This window comes from Leuciscus leuciscus (assembly GCF_965113295.1).
Source record: "Leuciscus leuciscus genome assembly, chromosome: 19".
Lineage (NCBI taxonomy): Eukaryota > Metazoa > Chordata > Actinopteri > Cypriniformes > Leuciscidae > Leuciscus > Leuciscus leuciscus.
This window is the reverse complement of record NC_138743.1, coordinates 3,554,317-3,572,367: the sequence shown is the minus strand read 5'-3', so window position 1 is coordinate 3,572,367 and position 18,051 is coordinate 3,554,317. Positions and strand designations below refer to the sequence as shown.

Sequence of the window (18,051 nt, the reverse complement as noted above, 5' to 3'; positions counted from 1 at the left end):
AGGAAATGAGAATCATTGTCTATTATTTTGCAAGCAAAGATTGAGTTGGTCTTAAAGGAAAAAAGTCACGTCGCATGAGAAACTGCACTTTGCACGAGTTATGCCGATTAAGAAGAGTCAATATTTCTTGGTTTTTAAGTGGGTGTTTGAAGCTCCTTTTGATATTCGTCGATGACCGATTATTGTGTCGTGTTCAGACCTATTAAAGACTGTTATTAGCATTATTTTAGTAATATTATAATTGTTAATAATACTAATCATTATTTGTTGTATTTTTATCAGTGTCATTCAAATGTTTTGTTAATGATACAAAAATACAAAATGCTGATGAACAACGATGCCACTTAATTGTATAAGAATGATGCGTCACTTTTATAACAAACACCCCTGACAATTTGTGAACAGGTCACCTTGAAATTTCATTTTGATGAGAGTTGTGTAACATTTTCATTGAGGAGTCCTCAATCCTCATACGTGCGCGTCAGTGTTGTTATGAGGTGATTCATTTCATGAAATTATGGGGGGGGGGAATTAATTGTAGGCCCTAATATTAATTTGATAATAACACTAGCCAATCATAATACTATAATTTAATACATTAATGGGAAAATCAAAGGCATCAGTCATCGCTGATACACAATATCAACGTCTCTCGGCACAATCCTACTTGAAATAACACAATTATTCTTAGGCTATTCATAATATTTTAGTAGAATGCCTTCTGTAGTGTTTCATTTTAACGTTAACTATAAATACGATTTGAGTACAAATCCTCTGAAATGTTACCCTGGTAATCCAGAGTTCTCGCGAGAGCACAAGTTGAATTTGCTCAGCGAGTTTACTCTGGCGTTGAGTAATGATGCTCATTAAATATGCCCTTGTATCCGAGCTGCACCAATCACATCGGGTTATCTGATATAGGCGGGGCCAGAGGCGAGCTAAAGATGACGACAGCGCTGTGACGTCGAAGTCATTAGTAAACATTATAAGATGGCTATGGATGAACACCAGTTGTTTGAAACGGCTTTGGCCGCTACAATGAACGAGTTAGACTTGGCTTTTTATCTAAAAGAGGAACAGAAGACGGCGCTCGAATCCTTCCTTTGCAAGAAGGGCATTTTTGCTGTTTTGCCAACCGGATACGGCGAGAGTCTAATCTACCAGTTATCTCCGCTGATAGCTAAGCGTATGTTGTGATTGGTCATTGTGTTATCCTATTGCGTGCAGTGAGATTTTCAAATGCATGCTTGGTGCCGCCCCTCGAGCTGGCCGATTTTCATTAGTCGACACCAGACCATTAATCTTTTAGATTTAGGTCTGGATTTCCAGGCTACTGAAATATAGCGCTCCCTGTGTGCAGTGTGAATAGTGTGTGTGATCTCACTGTTGCAGGGCGTTTTCTTTCTGCTGGTAGAGTTCAGTGGTGATTTCCAGTCTCTGCTGCAGGCTCTTGAACTGGTTCTCCAGATGCGTTTTCTCATTGCTCAGATTCATCTGGTCGTGCATGACCTTCTGATATTGCTCTAGATAAAATAAAATAAAAATTAGGACAGGATTAAATGAGAATGTGGAAAGCAAACTGCAATGTATTCAAATACACAAATGTCAATCTCCATACCCTCCAGCTCCTGTCTGGATTTCTGTTCGGCGAGGAGACTTTCCATGAAGCGATTCCTCTCGTCTTCAACAACACTGAGAGTTGCTTTAATCTGCGAAACAGAAACGGCATTAGAAATAAGAAGAGTGTTCAATTATCCTCCGACAGAATCTGCCCGGAGCAGACGTACCCTGGAGACGTCCATCATCTGTTTGATTCGCACTCTCGAGATGTCCATCTTCTTCTCTGAAAGAAAACAGACATTTGATGTTCAGAATGTTTCACCTAACCATCTCTCCAATGACCTCGAAATGAAACCGTAATCGTGATATGGTTTATTGAGATTATTAAATAGCAAAGGCTGTAATTTAATTAATTATATGCGCTGCGTGTTTCAGAGTGAAGCGAGGTAATGTGTTCTTTTACACGTGAGCAGCTCATGATTTACGAGCTCATGTTTAGTGTCTCCGTTCTACACAAACTCATCTCTGCAAGCGCTATGAGTTCGGGACACTTATATATTTGCGCATTTCTAAAGGCAAAATGCACAATCACTGGAAACATGTAATGAGAAGAGCTTTTCAACAAAAGAGAAGCTTTAACCCTTTAGAACCGGCTGTGTCGTCGCCGACACATACCAGCAAGCTGTATTCATTTGACCGTAACTCTTCAACTGTTTGCACTATCAAAACCATTCAAGTAGAGTTGTAGACAGTAGACAACATGCGCTTTTCGCAAATATATGGCTTATTACGGTAATGTCACGCTTTCCGTCTGCAAATGACAGCAGCGCGGGATGGAAGGATTTGAACAGAGAGATACGAAGCGCGGCAGGTTAGAGTGTTTTGGATTGCATAAAATAATAAAAGAAACGAACAAATACATGGCGAAAGAAGTATAAGACAGCAGAAGAGGGGATTGGGATGATTTTTAATGAAACTTGGGAAGCGGATGGCCGTTACTCTTTCACGTATCTAAGCATGTAGTGTGTGTGCATGTGTATGTGTGCGTGACTATGATGAATGCGTGCATTTGTATGTGTGCGTGTCTGAAAAAAAGTGTCCTAAATGAAAACTGTGCAACCCAATGTCACAAAAAAGACTTGTATATGTATTATAGTTCATTTTTCAACTTTAAAGTGTTAGTTTCTTTCGTTCATGATTTTTTTCGTTTTTTTTCTAAATAAAAATCAATATATTTATTCTCGTTTTTTTTATTTTTGTCTTTTTAAATTCTATTTACAAACTCACCACACACAATAATGGTCAATAACTGTAATTTGTTGAAAGCTAATCTTTTTCTGAATAAGATGACACCTTGCACATGAAGATAGCACATTGCTTTAGCATTTTACAGTCAAAAAATCCAATTATGTGAAAAACACTTATTTTAGCTTCAGGTTCTAAAGGGTTAAGGGCTCTCGGCGGTTTTCCGCCAAAATAAAAGGTTGATGGTTTGAAAGTGAAGAAATGAAGACAGGCACAATTTTACAGTAAAATAAAATAAATAAAATTCTCCAATGCTTCATTTTCTGAATTTACAGTGAAATATCACCACAGACATTACGCAACGCATGAGACGCATTGCAGAGCTAGAGCAAGACGAGCATTTGTGGTTTAAAAGTGTATAAATGTTGTTGTGTTTTTTTTTTAAATGAGCGATGGTTTGTCTAGATAAGACTCTTATTCCTCGGCTGGATCGTGTCGAGACTTTGAAGCTGCACTGAAACTGACATTTGGACCTTCAAACCGTTGGACCCCATTGAAGTCACTATATGGAGAAAAATCCTGGAATACTGGAAACTTTAATTTCATTCGACTGAAGAAAGAAAGACATGAACATCTTGGATGATGTGGGGTTGAGTAAATTATCAGGAAGTCTTTATTCTGAAGTGAACTACTCCTTTAAGGACTGACAACTGTGTAAACGTGACCTTAGATTAGATTAGAGTCAATTTATTAGGAGCGGTTGGATTTAAATGCATCAGATCACGACTGCATTCTTGTGTTCACCTTATGCAAAAGCATGTTTTATATGAATAGAAACATTTGACACAAAGTTCTTAAACAGAATGCTGTAATCATGGCAACCTTAATCAGATTAAACTGATGATTAAATTGATTATTTCTTTGTAGCCCTAATAGGTAGCACTTCTTTTCTCAGTAAATAACATTCTGAATTTCACATGTGCAATAAAGCACTTTTTAATGAGTCACTCTAGATAAGAACATCCACTAAACGCAACTCGCCGTGAAGACAAAGAAAGAGAAATGCAAGTTATAAATAGAGTGCTCACCAGCATCTCCTCCATTAGACATTTCTTTCTGTAGTTCAGCAGGATCACAGGCTCCCAGACGGTTGAGCTCGGCAATACAGCTGGACAAAACCTACAAACCAGAGAAACACACAGATTATCATATTTCGAAGAAAAAACTATAATACATAATTAAGCAAAGCAAGGGCTGTATTGCATAAGCAACCAATTTCACTCACATCAATCTCATTTTCCTTGTGCAACAGAGAGTCCTCCAGCTCTTTCTGGGATTTGTGATAAACCCTGATCTCCTCGCTCAGTTCCTTGTGCTTCTCCTGCCAGTCTTTAGCATCTCGAAGGAGCTGTCAGAAAATAAATATCATTTAAATCGTGTTGATGTTGATGGAAGGACAGGATTGGCAAGTTCACAGCTCTGACAACAGGACGTACAGATTTCTTCTGCTCTTTTAAAGCGCCGTTTTCCTTCTCAAAGGACAGAACCTGAGCCTTCAGAGCGTCTTCTCTGAGTTTAGCTTCATCCATGAGGACATGAACCTGTTATCAGTTCAACACAAACACAGAACAGAACATTTTAATATCTTCAGGGCATGAGACAACTAATACAAATTGTTCAGATACATGGTCAAGTGACTATAAAATCATAAGGTGATAAATGAATAATTTATCATGAATTGTCAAAAAAAGAAAAAATTGTTGATAATTGAAGTTAAAATGGACAATTCTTGTTTTTATGGAATATTGCTAGATTGCAGAACTTTAGATTTGATTAATTTCCATGACTGATTTTACTCAGTTTTCCATGACAGTGGAAATCCTGCATTTAATAATTCAATGCTTCTCTCTCCATGTTCCTCAGAGAAAGAAAAAGTGTTAGTAGGATAACCTGTCAATGTTAGCAACGGTAACTAAGCAGACTGAAGATTGCTCGCATCACTACGTTCATTTGTTCTGAGTAACTATGACAGAAAAAACTAAACGCTTGACATTATTACTGGTTTCTCATTTCAACCGGTAGATCCGCCAAAGAAGGATCAGCTCATCCAGCACAGATTACCTTTGCACGCTCCTCGTCATAGTTCTTCAGTGTTTTCTGGTATTTCTCGATTCTCTGGTGCATTTTGGCAATCTTTGGTCGAAGGAAAAACAAAACAGTTCTGAGAAATCTGACAGAGAAAAGTCACACCGGCAGAAGATAAAATAAATCGAAGCTTACCTTTTCATTTAGATTTGTATTTTCTTCCTGTGTGTCCACAATTTTTTGGTTAAGCTGTGAAACACTCCCAGACATCTCCTCCCACTGACTCTGGAGTTTCTGGTGATGATTCTAGTCAGTAAAAACAACGAAGCACATTAGACAAATGTGTGATGAAACTGGGATGGGAAGAGATCAATCCTGATGCTGTGATTCACCTTCAGCCCTTTCATTTCTTGTTGGCTGGAACTCAGTGATTTCACAGAGTTTTTCAGCTGTTCTTCACGTTGTTTTATCTGCGAGGAGGACAAATGACACGTTTATATCTGATCAGGTTCATCAATAAACCCAAGAGACGTCGAGAGAAAGAAACATTGAGGTTTACCATGTCATTTAATTCTGTGATCTTGTTAACAGCATCAGATTTCTCGAGGAGAAGCTGCTGGATCTTGTCTCTGAGCTGCTTTTCTGTCACTGTGAAATAAAATACAATGCAAACTATATTAAATCAGGTAGTAGAAGTGGGTCGGCATGACCTCATACCTCACAGCAATGATATTTTGCTGATTTTCATATTATATAATGTAGTAATGCCTATTTTTAGATAATCCTGTGCTTTAAATATTTTATAAATTAAAAGCACAATTGATTATGTGATGGACACAAACCAAAACATCAGCTTAGTTTTAAATGCATAAATCTGACATTAATGCAAAAACATATTCCCATGACGTAAAAATCTCAAATTAGATCTGCACGATTCTGGATAGACTGAGAATCACGATTTTTCAGTTTCAAACAGAGATCACGATTCTGAACAGACAACTAAAAAAAATATTTAATTTACAAGAGTGTGGGAATGTTAATCACTGCAGTCTATTTAAAATGTTGAATTAATCTGAATGAATTTTTTAATTTTTTTATAAATCTGTTTAAATGAATGATTCAATTACAAATAAATTAACAGTCACTAGTCGCCACCTACTGGTGTAATGATGTATTTTAAAAAATCATTGAAGCACCATGTCCTTTCAAAAGGTGATTTACTCTATTTAAATCGCTACTATAGACATCAGTGTTTATATCCGAACTTTATACTTTTATCTCAGTATTTTTGTGATAATATGAATATTTTATAACAGAAATAATGATATTATGAGGTTAAAAAGTCTGTTTGTGAAGCTGTTTCATACTTATGCATGACAACTGCTCTCTCTGGATCAGAATGTTCACTGTGATCAGACTCGTCAAAGCTTTAATAGACAGAGCTGAATCGTTGTCATTTAGGAATGAGATGGCGTGGATGAGATTGTGATCTTTTAAAGATTAATCATGCAGCTCCTTCTCAAATTGAGAAGACAAAAAACATTAAAATCCATATAAATTATAAAAGTAGCATACTAGCTGTGTAAAAGTGCAATGTATATGCCATCATACCACCCAACCCTAAGAGACTGCTATAATGTATATTTAGCTGATATCTCAATCATGACGAGGCTGAGAAGTGACTTACATTGATATGTTTTTCCTTTGATCTAAAGGAGAAAAGAAGAGGTGAATGGCACAGATTTAATTGAATCAATCTCAAAAGAATGAAAACATTAATCATGTAAACAAGGTGATATCATGTAGACAAGATGACGCAAACTCTAAATCAATATGCACCAATGCTACATTTTTCTAAATGTCATAATCATCTGTTAACAAACAAGTATTCGTTACTTCAACGAGCTCATAGTTTCTGCATTAAATTATTACATTGTTTAAATTAATACATTAACTGTGACTTTGTATAAGTACATTTCTGAAATACATAACTCAGACAGTTACCTCTGATAACAGATCACTCAAAATTGTAATGTGGACTCAGGCATTTTCTGTAAAGCTGCTTTGAAACGATGTGAATAATGAAAAGTGCTATACAAATAAATGTGTGAATTGAATATCTTACAGCGAGCACTATATTAAATAATTTAAGAGGTAATAGAAGTGGGTAGCATGACCTCATACATCTTATATCACAGCAATTATATTTTGCTGATTTTCATATTATATTATAATGTAGTAATGCCTATTTTTAGATAATCCAGTGCATTAAATATTTCATTGTGATGGATTTAAATTAATAAATCCGACATTAGTGCAAAAACATATTTGCATGACGTAAAAATCTCAATTAGAGGTGTGATTGTGAAAAGTGCTATACAAATAAATGTGTGAATAGGATATCTTACAGCGAGCACCGTCCTCCAGAAGAACATCAGTATCGTGAGGGCCCCGACCACCGCTGTGACGAGCACCGGCTCCCAGGGGACTCCGTGGAAAGTGGGACCCGGTCGCCATTCCTCTGGAAGAGCAGTGATCACCTAGATGACACAGAAACACACCAGATGAGATCAGTTTTATGTCAATTCCAGAAACAATTCATTGTTTGACAACATGGTTTCACTGCCCGTCAGCTTTGAGTTTAGTTAGTAAGGGGCCCGAATGCCACTTCAAATCAATTTCTGCACTCTTTTAGACTTATATTGACAAATCTGAAGCAACAAAGTCTAGCGCTGACCCTTATCACCACCAGCCACATGCAACAGAAACACAACACTAGGGGTTTTAGTGGACTTTCACCTCTGATGAAACACTACTGCCTATAATAAGCACTTACAACTCAGTTTAAATGAACCAATTTAGTTCCCTTGGGATTTTATCCGAGCCTTTATGGACTTACAGAATTAAGGAGAGCTGCATCATGCATAAGAAGGGGTCAAAATACAGCACTATGCCATTATTACACTAGTGTGTGGACTTATCTTTACTGACAGAATGATCAATTTCAAGCAGTTGAAGTCGTTAAAACTCACACATCTCACTCTTGAAGACAGTGATCGAGTCTAGAGTGGAAACACTTACTTCCTGAAGTCTGGACAGAATGAAGACGAAACAGGCTGTGTTTTCTATCTCAGCTGGTGTAGAGGTAAGACCTGGCTGTGAATCCATGCTTTTAAAGCGTTTTAACTAATTTACCAGGGTAACCGAGCGCTCAGAGACGGAGGTTGAAGCCGATGAACACAGTATAAATGGCGGACCGTTGGTTCATATCGGAAAGCCGGTGTTTTCTGGTGTAAATCCACTCTTGACACGCTTGTCTTTGAAAGCTAATAGACGTTTAACTTGAATAATAATGTATACAGGCGGATAATAAGTACATACAACTAGTATGCTTTGAAATCGTGGCTGGAGGGAGATCAGTGTTGATCTCTTTCAACACGTCAACATTTCAAAACGCTGAGCTGAGAGTCTCTCACGAAGAGCAGTGTTTCCACTCTGTACGCGAGCGGTCACGTGACGCTGACGGCGGCCTCGTGACGCTGACGGCGGCCTCTGATTGGTCACACTGGTTGAGGGACCGTCTTTAGCATTGATGCTAGCGTCTTTGAAAGAATAACAACTTGACGCTTCAGTGTTATAGCTTCAATATGTGCTATAAAATATATAAATGTTTAATTGAAACGATTTGGAATTTAATCTAGTTATGGTTTCACACATATTGGTCTTGTATGAAGTTTTATTAACAAGGTTAGCATGGAGCCCTATTGGATTTCTTTCATCTGTAACGTTACCTATGTATTAGTAGTTGTACCCTCATTACAAAATCATGATATTAATTACATGGCAGATCTAATAAATATGTGTACTTAGAACAGACATTACTTTATGAATATATTTCAACAACAAATAAAAGTCAGTGGCAGAATTATTTTAGTTAGGTTCATACAAATACTAAGTCAAATAACATCCTGAAGCAAATTTCTATTTTGCATATTTTTCTGAGTTTTTGTATTCATTGGGGTAATAAGAACTGTTGATGTTAATGGCACTAAAAATAGGTTTCATTTCCTTCTTTCTTAAAAACAATACATTCTTGAAGTCTCATGTGATTTGCCATTTACTGTAGACTGAGTTATGTGAACAGAAGTTCATGTCAAACAACAACATGAACAAACCCAACACAACAAATGACTCCAAAAACCATTACAGACACGTTTCTTAAATTGCTCAGAACCAAGAACTCCAACAGAAAACAATCCTGTTATTAATGTCACACCAGCTACTCGTGCACCGATTCATTCAGTGTGTCTTGGGTTAACAAGTCTTATAATTAACACATTACTGCAAACGCTAAAGATATGACATTTTCTTTAAAGTCAGTTAAAATGTCTCTGAAAGGGATTTTGGCAATGTGGAATAAAGAAAGTTCCTTTTGTCAGTTCAAACCACTCTCTTTTTTAACTGCATTGACTGTAGAAATTTAATAAGTCTTTTGCATTGATGTACTTGTGCAAAGTATAAAGCTTTAAAGTCTTAAAATATCGTCTTACTCACAATTTCTCCGTACACCCCAAGATATTCTTTGATGAGAAGCAGCAAACCCCAAAGTTCATCTGAAGTCGAGGAGCTGGAGGAATCACTGCTTGATTCAGTGTCATGGAAATCAGAGACACCTGGAGACTCCAGTGAACCTGGAGACGGAAAATAACAGTTATAACCAGGGCTTGATATTAACACCCACTAAATGCGCTGGATTTCAGCTGTGGCGTGTAACGCAGTCACTCCTACTAGCCACATCGGCTTTTTTCCGATGCATATCAATACTGAAATATCTGAAACGCTTCAATAATCATTTTCCACAGAATAGATACACAATAAAAGCTGCACTTTCTCTCTCTCTCTCTTCTCTCCGACAGCGAGTGACAAACAAATCCGCCTCTCTTCACTCACTCGTTTCATTTGCTCTGGATGAATATTGTTGGTGTGTTACAGGGCTTGGATTTTGGTGTGGAATTGCGCATCATTTTACTCATTCCCGCAGATTTTGAGCTCAAACCCAAAATGCGCGCAGATAAAGCCTCCTCTCAGTACTTAAATTAGTTATTTTTTGCAGCTTATTGCGCTTATACAGTCAAATACACACCAAATAATGTCAAAATGCCACTCTTGGTGAGTATTCATGTAAACAGTCAGTTGTGTTTTAAGTAAACGTAAACAGTTGAGAAAGAAAACGCATGTGTAACAGTATCATGGATCAGTGCATCAGGTCTTAAAGTGACAGCAGCCTAATATACCTGCTGCCAAATTATGAAATCATATTACAAATATCTTTATGGTTGTTTTTTCCACATGGTATCGATGTCATCATTTTGGCCAGGGAAAATGCTGAGTGTCTAGTTACAAAAAAGTTAATGTCAAGCCCTGGTTATAACCCAAGACAAAAAAAAAAAAAAAAATTCACAAACCTGAAGATGGATCCATTTCAAAGTGAAAGCCGATGTCCACAGGTTTCTCCAAAATAGCATGAGGCCCCTTCTGAATCTCCTCAGCGTCCTCGAACCCTATTTGTGCATCTTTATTTCTGTTGAAATGGCCTCCGTCCTCTTCGAGACCCGCGTCTTTACTGTGGGATAAATCTTCATTCGTTTTTAATTCAGAATTCAGAATCATTTCAGATTCGTTGTGCTCCTCGTGCATTTCAGGACTTTCAGGTGGTGCGATCATTTCGATGTTACTGTCCAAACCCTTCACTTCTTCAGAGTCAATTTTCTCATCTGGGAAAAAAAGTCTTTATTCAATCATTACCATGTAAAGCCTGACATATGAAATAATAGTCAGATTATTTTTTGATTTTTTTAAAAAGGAACCGTTTATTGAAGACTAAATATAATATATATTTGCAGGTGTGTTTTTTGTTGAGTATCATTTTTGATACATCAGGTGTTTATGGCTCATACAGTATGATACAGTGAGAATTTGGAGGGGAAATTATTTTATTCAAATACGCAATTCGGTGCAGATTGTGATATTTAAATGACCAAAACTTAAGATGAAATTTTCACCAAAAGCCTGATGATCATATTTGATACTCACGGATTTTTCTAATAAATGATGTCTGGATAATCAAGTAAACCGAAGTTTCTTCAGTACAGTATGTGTTCATCTTGAAATATTACTAACGATATAAGTTATTCTTACGTTTACTTCATAAAAATCTGATTTCACAGCAAAATGCAATTTCACAGACTTTTACTTACTAAAAAAAGTCTAAACTATCAGTCAGACGAACGAGGAGATTGTGAGCGACAGGTTTATCAGTGAAGTTTTGATCATTTAGAGGCCTTAAAAATGCATGTATCAAATATGATACAGTAGGCTTCATAAGGTTAAAACAATTTTAACAGCATCTGATCTAAGAAAAACCCTGAAAAGACTCACTGAAACAAGCAAATGCGTGTAACTAATGGATCGCAAAGGCAAGCATTGCTGTTAGTACTGCTAAATCTAGGGTTAGAGATTCAAACAAACACCTAATTAAAGGGATGGTTCGGAGTAATTTCAACCTAGGGTTAGGGTTAGGGTTAGGTTTATTTTTCTTTGCACCATGACCTCGAGCCAAACATTAGGGAAAAGCCCATAAAAATCCTGACAGAAAGCGATGCATAAGGATGTAGTGTAACGACGCCAAGTTCCAGGAATGCACTAATATTTTTGTTGGTAGTACCAGTTTATAACAATTATTAGTTAACACTAATGGCGCTTTTCCACTGCATGGTACGGTACGGCTCGGTTCGGTACGGCACGCTTTGGCGCTTTTCCACTGCATGGTACGGTACGGTACGGCTCGGTTCGGCTCACTTATGGCGCATTTCCACTGCATGGTACGGTACGGCTCGGTTCGGTACGGCTCACTTATGTCGCATTTCCACTGCATGGTACGGTACGGCTCGGTTCAGTACGGCTCACTTATGACGCATTTCCACTGCATGGTACGGTACGGCTCGCTTCGGCTCGCTTTAAATGGTACCACCTCTGTTGAGGTTCCAAGCGTACCGTACCAATACTAAAATGTGACGTGAAAACACTGCAGATCACTGATTGGTCAGACAGAATCATCACTACCAGCGTCATTGTATTTACGACACGAGACACTAAACCCGCTAGATTTAAATAGCCAGTAGACAACAGCCAACGCTGTAGCGCCTGTTTTAAAAGTATTTGCTTAAAAAAAAAAGAAGAGTATAAACTTCAAAAAAGAAATGGATGAATCGTGGTCAGTGGACGAGGTGCAGACGTTCCTCTCGTTGGTTGCCGAGGAGCGGATGGGGAAACACGGAATGAAAAATTTGCATTTAATATGATGATGTCATGGCAGTAGAGACGGCAACTATAACGATCAGTCCCACCCACTTTGAAGCGGTACTAACTGCAGTGGAAAAGCAACCGAGCTAAAGCGAACCGAACCGTGCCGTACAGAGTCGAGTCGTACCACACAGTGGAAAAGCGAAGCGAGCCGAACCGTTCCACGCCGAGTCGAACCGTACCGAGCCGTACCATGCAGTGGAAAAGCGCCATAAGTTGTCAACACTTCGGAAAAAATACATTTCTATGGAGTTTTAAATTCCCTAGCTTTTCCCTTACACTTGTGAGTTTTGCAAAGGACTTTTACGTGCTTTTCTCAAACCACTGAAGTGACGTCGACGTCAGGGTTAGCGGTAGCATTAGCCGTCAGGCAAGTGTTATTTAAATAAACTCCTGATGTACTTACAAACTTTCCAATGCCTCGTTTTATGAGTACAGAACCTATTTGTACTACTGTAGAAGTTTGGTACCATTCTGGGCGTTATTAGTGGGGTAATTTACGAGATACAGCCTTGGATCCATTAGCGCCTGCACTAAACCATCCGGCTGATATCTCTAAATAAGCTCTAACTTTAATAATGTTCAACCAAGGGAAAAAAGGCTTCTGGGGGGGTGTTTGGCTCGAGGTCATGGTGCAAAGGACCCTAGGTTGAAATTATTCCGAACCATCCGTTTAATGGATCGCAAAGGCAAGCATTGCTGTTAGTACTGCTAAATCTAGGGTTAGAGATTCAAACAAACACCTAATTAATGTTCCTCACCTATTTCAGATGCAGGTTGTTCTTCCTCGAGCAGTGGGACGCTGTCACTGGCCGCTGAATATTTCTGTCGCAAAGAGAAAATGATCTCCTGAAAAGCGTCTAGGATGGCAGCCTCAAGATCATACATTTCTGGCTCCTTCTGCCGTCCATGTTCCTGAGCTCTCCGCTCTCTTTCATTGAACATGTCTTCAGTCGCATCAAGAACGGAGTTCTCCGAGGACTCCATGATCTGGTCCAGCGTTCGCTCGATTTCCTCGGTGTCCGTCTTCAGCTCTCTAGCAGACTTCATCTCCAGATCTAGGTCAGAAAACATGGCTTCGATTTTAAACAGGTTCTTCAGGCCGAAATACTTCTGCATGCGCTCCGTCTCCTCGTCCTTCAAGTGATCTCGTAAAATTGTGAGTCTTAGTACGTTTTCGCTGTATTCAGGCTCTTCGGGAGGAAGACGAAACTCTTCATTTTCTTCTTGTTCGGTGGTGTTTTCGCTTGGTTGGGAAACAACCAAATCATCGCTTTCAGGATGAGGATTTTCTTTAGGTTCATTAATGTTTTCCGTGTGCGAAAGAAGAGCGTTCTCATCCTCCAGAAGCTCTTCGCTGTCTTCACTCTCGTCCTCTTCGTTCTCGTCCTCTTCGTCTTCAAGACTTTGTGCTTCAGATTCCAGTGTGTTTTTCAGCAGATTCACAAGTTCGTTCTTCAACTTATCAATTTGTTCGTCCGTTTCGTCAAGTAGAGGTGCAGTTTCTTGGCTTTCTGAAACCAATTCCCTACTTTTGGTTGCATTTACTTCATGAATGGATTCATTCGCTTTCTCGATCTTGTTTGTAAGTGCGTTCTGAGGATCGTCGTCTGCAGTGTTTTTGTGTGCATTTTCGTTCTTGTTCATGCTGGCCTTCTGAAGAAGATTTTCCTTTGGGTTTGTGTCTAACTTCTTTGGATGGTGCTCCTCAGTGTTTTCACTTACATGCATCTTGTCTACATTTAATGGTGGTTCAGATGGGACGACTTCACGTGCGTCTGAAGCAGTTTTAGCGTCTGGTGGCAGATGAGACATTTCTGGGATTTTGACGTCAAAATCACTTTGTGCATGCATGACCTCAAGACCAGCTTGTTCTCTGACCTCAGCAACTGAAAGCGAATCTTTGGTGAGTTCTTGAAGGGATTCGGTCACTTCATGCTCAATCTCAAGTGTTTTCTCTGGTGTTTTGTAGTGGTTATCTTCCTCGTGTAGATCTGTTTTGGCAGGGTTTTCACGTACTGCATCTAAACCTGCTGTTTGTGTTTCAAGTAGAAGTTGTGAGGGCTCCTGAGGCTCAACATCAGAGTCACTTTGGTCATGCAAAAGCTCAGAAATATCAGCATCTGATGGTTCTGTTTCGACATCTTCTAAAATGACATCGGCATCTTGGCTTATTGAAACATCTTCGAGCTCTTCTTTTACTGCATCTTTAGTTTCTAGTGTTGGTTTTGATGAGACATTTTCCATCTTTGGCTGAAAGATATCAGAGTCCTCCTCAGTAGATTTTAAATGTAATGTCTCGGTTTCAGGAGCTTTTACAGATTTTGAATCGACTGACTCTGATTCAATAGGCAATGTTGATTCTAAACCGACTGACTCTGATTCAATAGGCAATGTTGATTCTGAACCTACTGATTTTGATTCAAGAGGCGATGTTGATTTTAAACCTACTGGCTCTGATTCAATAGGCAATGTTGATTCTGAACCAACTGACTCTGATTCAATAGGCAATGTTGATTCTGAACCTACTGATTTTGATTCAAGAGGCGATGTTGATTTTAAACCTACTGGCTCTGATTCAATAGGCAATGTTGATTCTGAACCGACTGATTTTGATTCAAGAACTGATGTTGATTCTGAATCGACTGACTCTGATTGAAGAATTGATGTTGATTCTGAACCGACTGACTCTGATTCAATAGGCAATGTTGATTCTGACTCAACTGACTCTGATTCAAGAAGCGATGTTGATTCAGAATCGACTAACTCTGATTCAAGAGGCGATGTTGATTCTGAATCATCTGACTCTGATTCAATAGGAAATGTTGATTCTGAATCATCTGACTCTGATTCAATAGGAAATGTTGATTCTGAATCAACTGACTCAAGAGGCTCCACTGATTCGGTCTCAGTTACAGAAGACATTTGAGATGAATCTTCATTCTGAGCTGGTTCTGTTGATTCCTCTGTTGATTCCTCATTTTCTATCAACAAAGTGCTTCCCAACAGCACATCTATATCATAGATTTCAAATTGATCAAGGCCAGTCTCAAAGCAAACAAAATCGGTTTCCTGAAAGAGAAAGAAAGCTTCACGTTAACCAAACGTCACGTCAAAAAGGACCAGGCATCAGGCAATATATTAATATTAATATACATACCTCTGAAGGTACCTCCAATTCTTTTTCAGTATATATATGATTTATATTAAGATAGTCTTTTGGAAAATAACCAAAGTGGTTTCCAATCTATGCAGAAACAGGAAGAAGAAATAGATATCAGTATAAGCACCTTTTAGAACAGTGTTTACAGAAAACATACAATCATAAACACAAACCAAGCCAATAAGAAAATAAAATGAACAAGAGAAAAATCTACAAGAATTAGAAAATATGCACAAAACCTGTTAGATAAAGTTTGCATCAATGCTCAATATTTTCATATACATTTCTTTCGTCCATTTATCTATTTTTTTTTAAATATTTCCAGCAACCTTTTACAATAAGGTTTTCATTAGTTAACATGAACTAACAATGAACAATACTTCTATCTACAGCATTTATTAACCTTAGTTAATGATAATTTCAAAATTGTATCTGTGAACATTAGTCAATGCACAGTGAACTAACAAGAACAAACAATGAACAATGTTATTTTTATAACATTAAAGATTAATAAATGCTGTAAAACACATGGTTAATTCATGTTAGTTAATGCATAATGTCACTACTGAGACCTTATTGCAAAGCGTTACCACATTTCCTCTATCATTCCATAGAAATGCGTTAAAAACAGTTAAAGAGGAAATAGAATTAAACAAACTGTAACACAAAGCACAGATAAACACTTGGTAAAAAAGTCTATTTTAATAAGATATGTATCATATACTTATATTCAAATTTTCATGGAGCATATACGGTAATGCATTGTGGTTTGGAACATTTAGAAAACAAGAATCAAAACATTTACGATTACAGTAAACAGTCATTTGCTTTGTTTTATTGATGTTAGTATTTGCCTAACACATTTCCCTGCTATTGAAGATTCATGCATGATCTGTTGCCCCAATAAATAAGTAAATGTAGAGTGTTTGCGATGTCAAATTAATGCTAATCAAATATGCCGCATGGCAAATACGTTCATCATCAGCAACATCAATCAATCAATCAATCAGTTATTAACAGGTTACTTACACTGCCAGCCCACATGTCCGACCTCTGCCCTGAGAGTTTATAATATACATATATCGTCTCTCCTTTCTTGAAAGAGAGAAACCGACAGTCCGGCCCTGTGAAATCCTTAGCGGCCTTCCCTCTGACGAGAAGCACTAAAGAGACACAAAAAACATGGATGAAAACCACTTGTTTCATATACGGATATGGTCAGCTTTTTAAATCTAGCATTTACTTTAAGGCAAGAACAAAACAGTGTGAAAGTTGAATGAAAAATGTTCCCCTAGATTAGCTCTTACAATTTGCATTTTAACTTCCGTATGACTTAAAATTGAGTGTAATGTGGGATGCATAACACTGATGAAGAAGCATTTTTCAGGGATTTTTCACCTACAATGTAACAAATCTTAAGGGTCCGAAAATAGGCTTAATTTTCCTTACGCAAAACATAATGTCAATCTCTTACTAATTATTTTGCAGTAGTGTAATGAAACAGCACTGCATGCGTTATCTACATGGTGATCTTTTTATTTGTTTGTTAATGGTGTATGGACCACACCAGGATCAACAGTGCATCTAATAGGTCGCCAGTATGGGATATTAGAGAATATGGGTGAATCTCTCTTGGATTTCAGGCCTGAAACGTTGGACTATTTGGCCGAATTATGGAAAGTAAAATTTGATCAAGAAATGATAATCAAATTGTACAAATATATGCTGAAAGTAAACATTTGAACATCTCAGTAACATTAGCATTATGTATTATTATCATCCGGTAAATCTCCAGTCGACCACTAATGGAGGGTGCACATTTTTTTGTTGAGTATTTTTACTAATATATATATATATATATATATATATATAAAATATTATTATTATTATCAACGACTCCACTTTCTAACTATCGAGAGTCACTGAGGAAAAAACATACAGGTCAAACGCAGTTCAACCTATTCATTTCAAACGTGAAAACCCGAATCATGTTGTTTGTAAATAACGACCTTCCGTTTTACATGAAAACAGCCAGAAATATGAATCCAGGCCTTATTTTTAGCATTAATAACTGTTGCATCACGTGAACACATCCTATTAAGAGCATAAAACACAGACTCCGGCTCTCATCGAGCATTCATCCCATGCGCAGGGTTTTTATGTTGTTACTGTTAGCTCGACTGGCTAAACTGAGCTCGGTATCAACACACTGGATCTTCAAGGACGCCACTCGTCATATAGACCCTCTATGCGCCATAAAACCCAGATTTTTTTGTTTTGTTACAAAGTTACATGCGGCCTTCATGACGTCAGCAGCGCTGAAGTTTTATGGTCAGCATCCTGATAATACTAAGTTACAGTGTGATAGTGATACTCACTGCTACATTCTTCATCCGCGCATCGCTTCAGGTCGGAGAAGCGCCGGTCCGCGTTGCTTGTGTGAAAACAAGCGCAAAGAACGAGCGTAAAAACATAATAAAAATGTGTGTTTCGTGCAGCCATGCTGGCAGCTGTTGATCTGCCGACACGTCAGCAGATCCGAGACGAGCTTGAGCTGCTTGAGTTCAGCGAGGAGGAGAAAAGACTGGAGTCATGTTTCACACACACACACACACACAAACACACACACAGCGCTT

General features: G+C 38.1%; 1 protein-coding gene across 4 annotated transcripts in view; it reads right to left on the bottom strand.

Annotated features, from left to right (window-relative positions):
* mia3 (MIA SH3 domain ER export factor 3) overlaps positions 1–18,039 on the bottom strand; it is a 32,620-nt gene extending 14,581 nt beyond the window's left edge. For 3 of the 4 annotated variants that reach the window (XM_082147120.1, XM_082147121.1, XM_082147123.1), the window contains exons 1-18: positions 17,794–18,039; positions 16,445–16,578; positions 15,413–15,499; positions 13,014–15,324; positions 10,356–10,664; positions 9,445–9,581; positions 7,299–7,430; positions 6,578–6,599; positions 5,450–5,538; positions 5,283–5,360; positions 5,086–5,196; positions 4,927–4,998; positions 4,302–4,406; positions 4,091–4,213; positions 3,894–3,984; positions 1,788–1,843; positions 1,619–1,709; positions 1,385–1,523 (exon numbers count right to left, since the gene is read on the bottom strand). In XM_082147120.1, the coding sequence (XP_082003246.1) occupies positions 1,385–1,523; positions 1,619–1,709; positions 1,788–1,843; positions 3,894–3,984; positions 4,091–4,213; positions 4,302–4,406; positions 4,927–4,998; positions 5,086–5,196; positions 5,283–5,360; positions 5,450–5,538; positions 6,578–6,599; positions 7,299–7,430; positions 9,445–9,581; positions 10,356–10,664; positions 13,014–15,324; positions 15,413–15,499; positions 16,445–16,578; positions 17,794–17,917 (4,211 nt within the window). In that variant the 5' untranslated portion in view covers positions 17,918–18,039. The remainder of the gene's footprint in view (positions 1–1,384; positions 1,524–1,618; positions 1,710–1,787; positions 1,844–3,893; positions 3,985–4,090; positions 4,214–4,301; positions 4,407–4,926; positions 4,999–5,085; positions 5,197–5,282; positions 5,361–5,449; positions 5,539–6,577; positions 6,600–7,298; positions 7,431–9,444; positions 9,582–10,355; positions 10,665–13,013; positions 15,325–15,412; positions 15,500–16,444; positions 16,579–17,793) is intronic. The other variant, XM_082147122.1, reaches the window with a different exon arrangement.
* Positions 18,040–18,051: the final 12 nt, after the last annotated feature.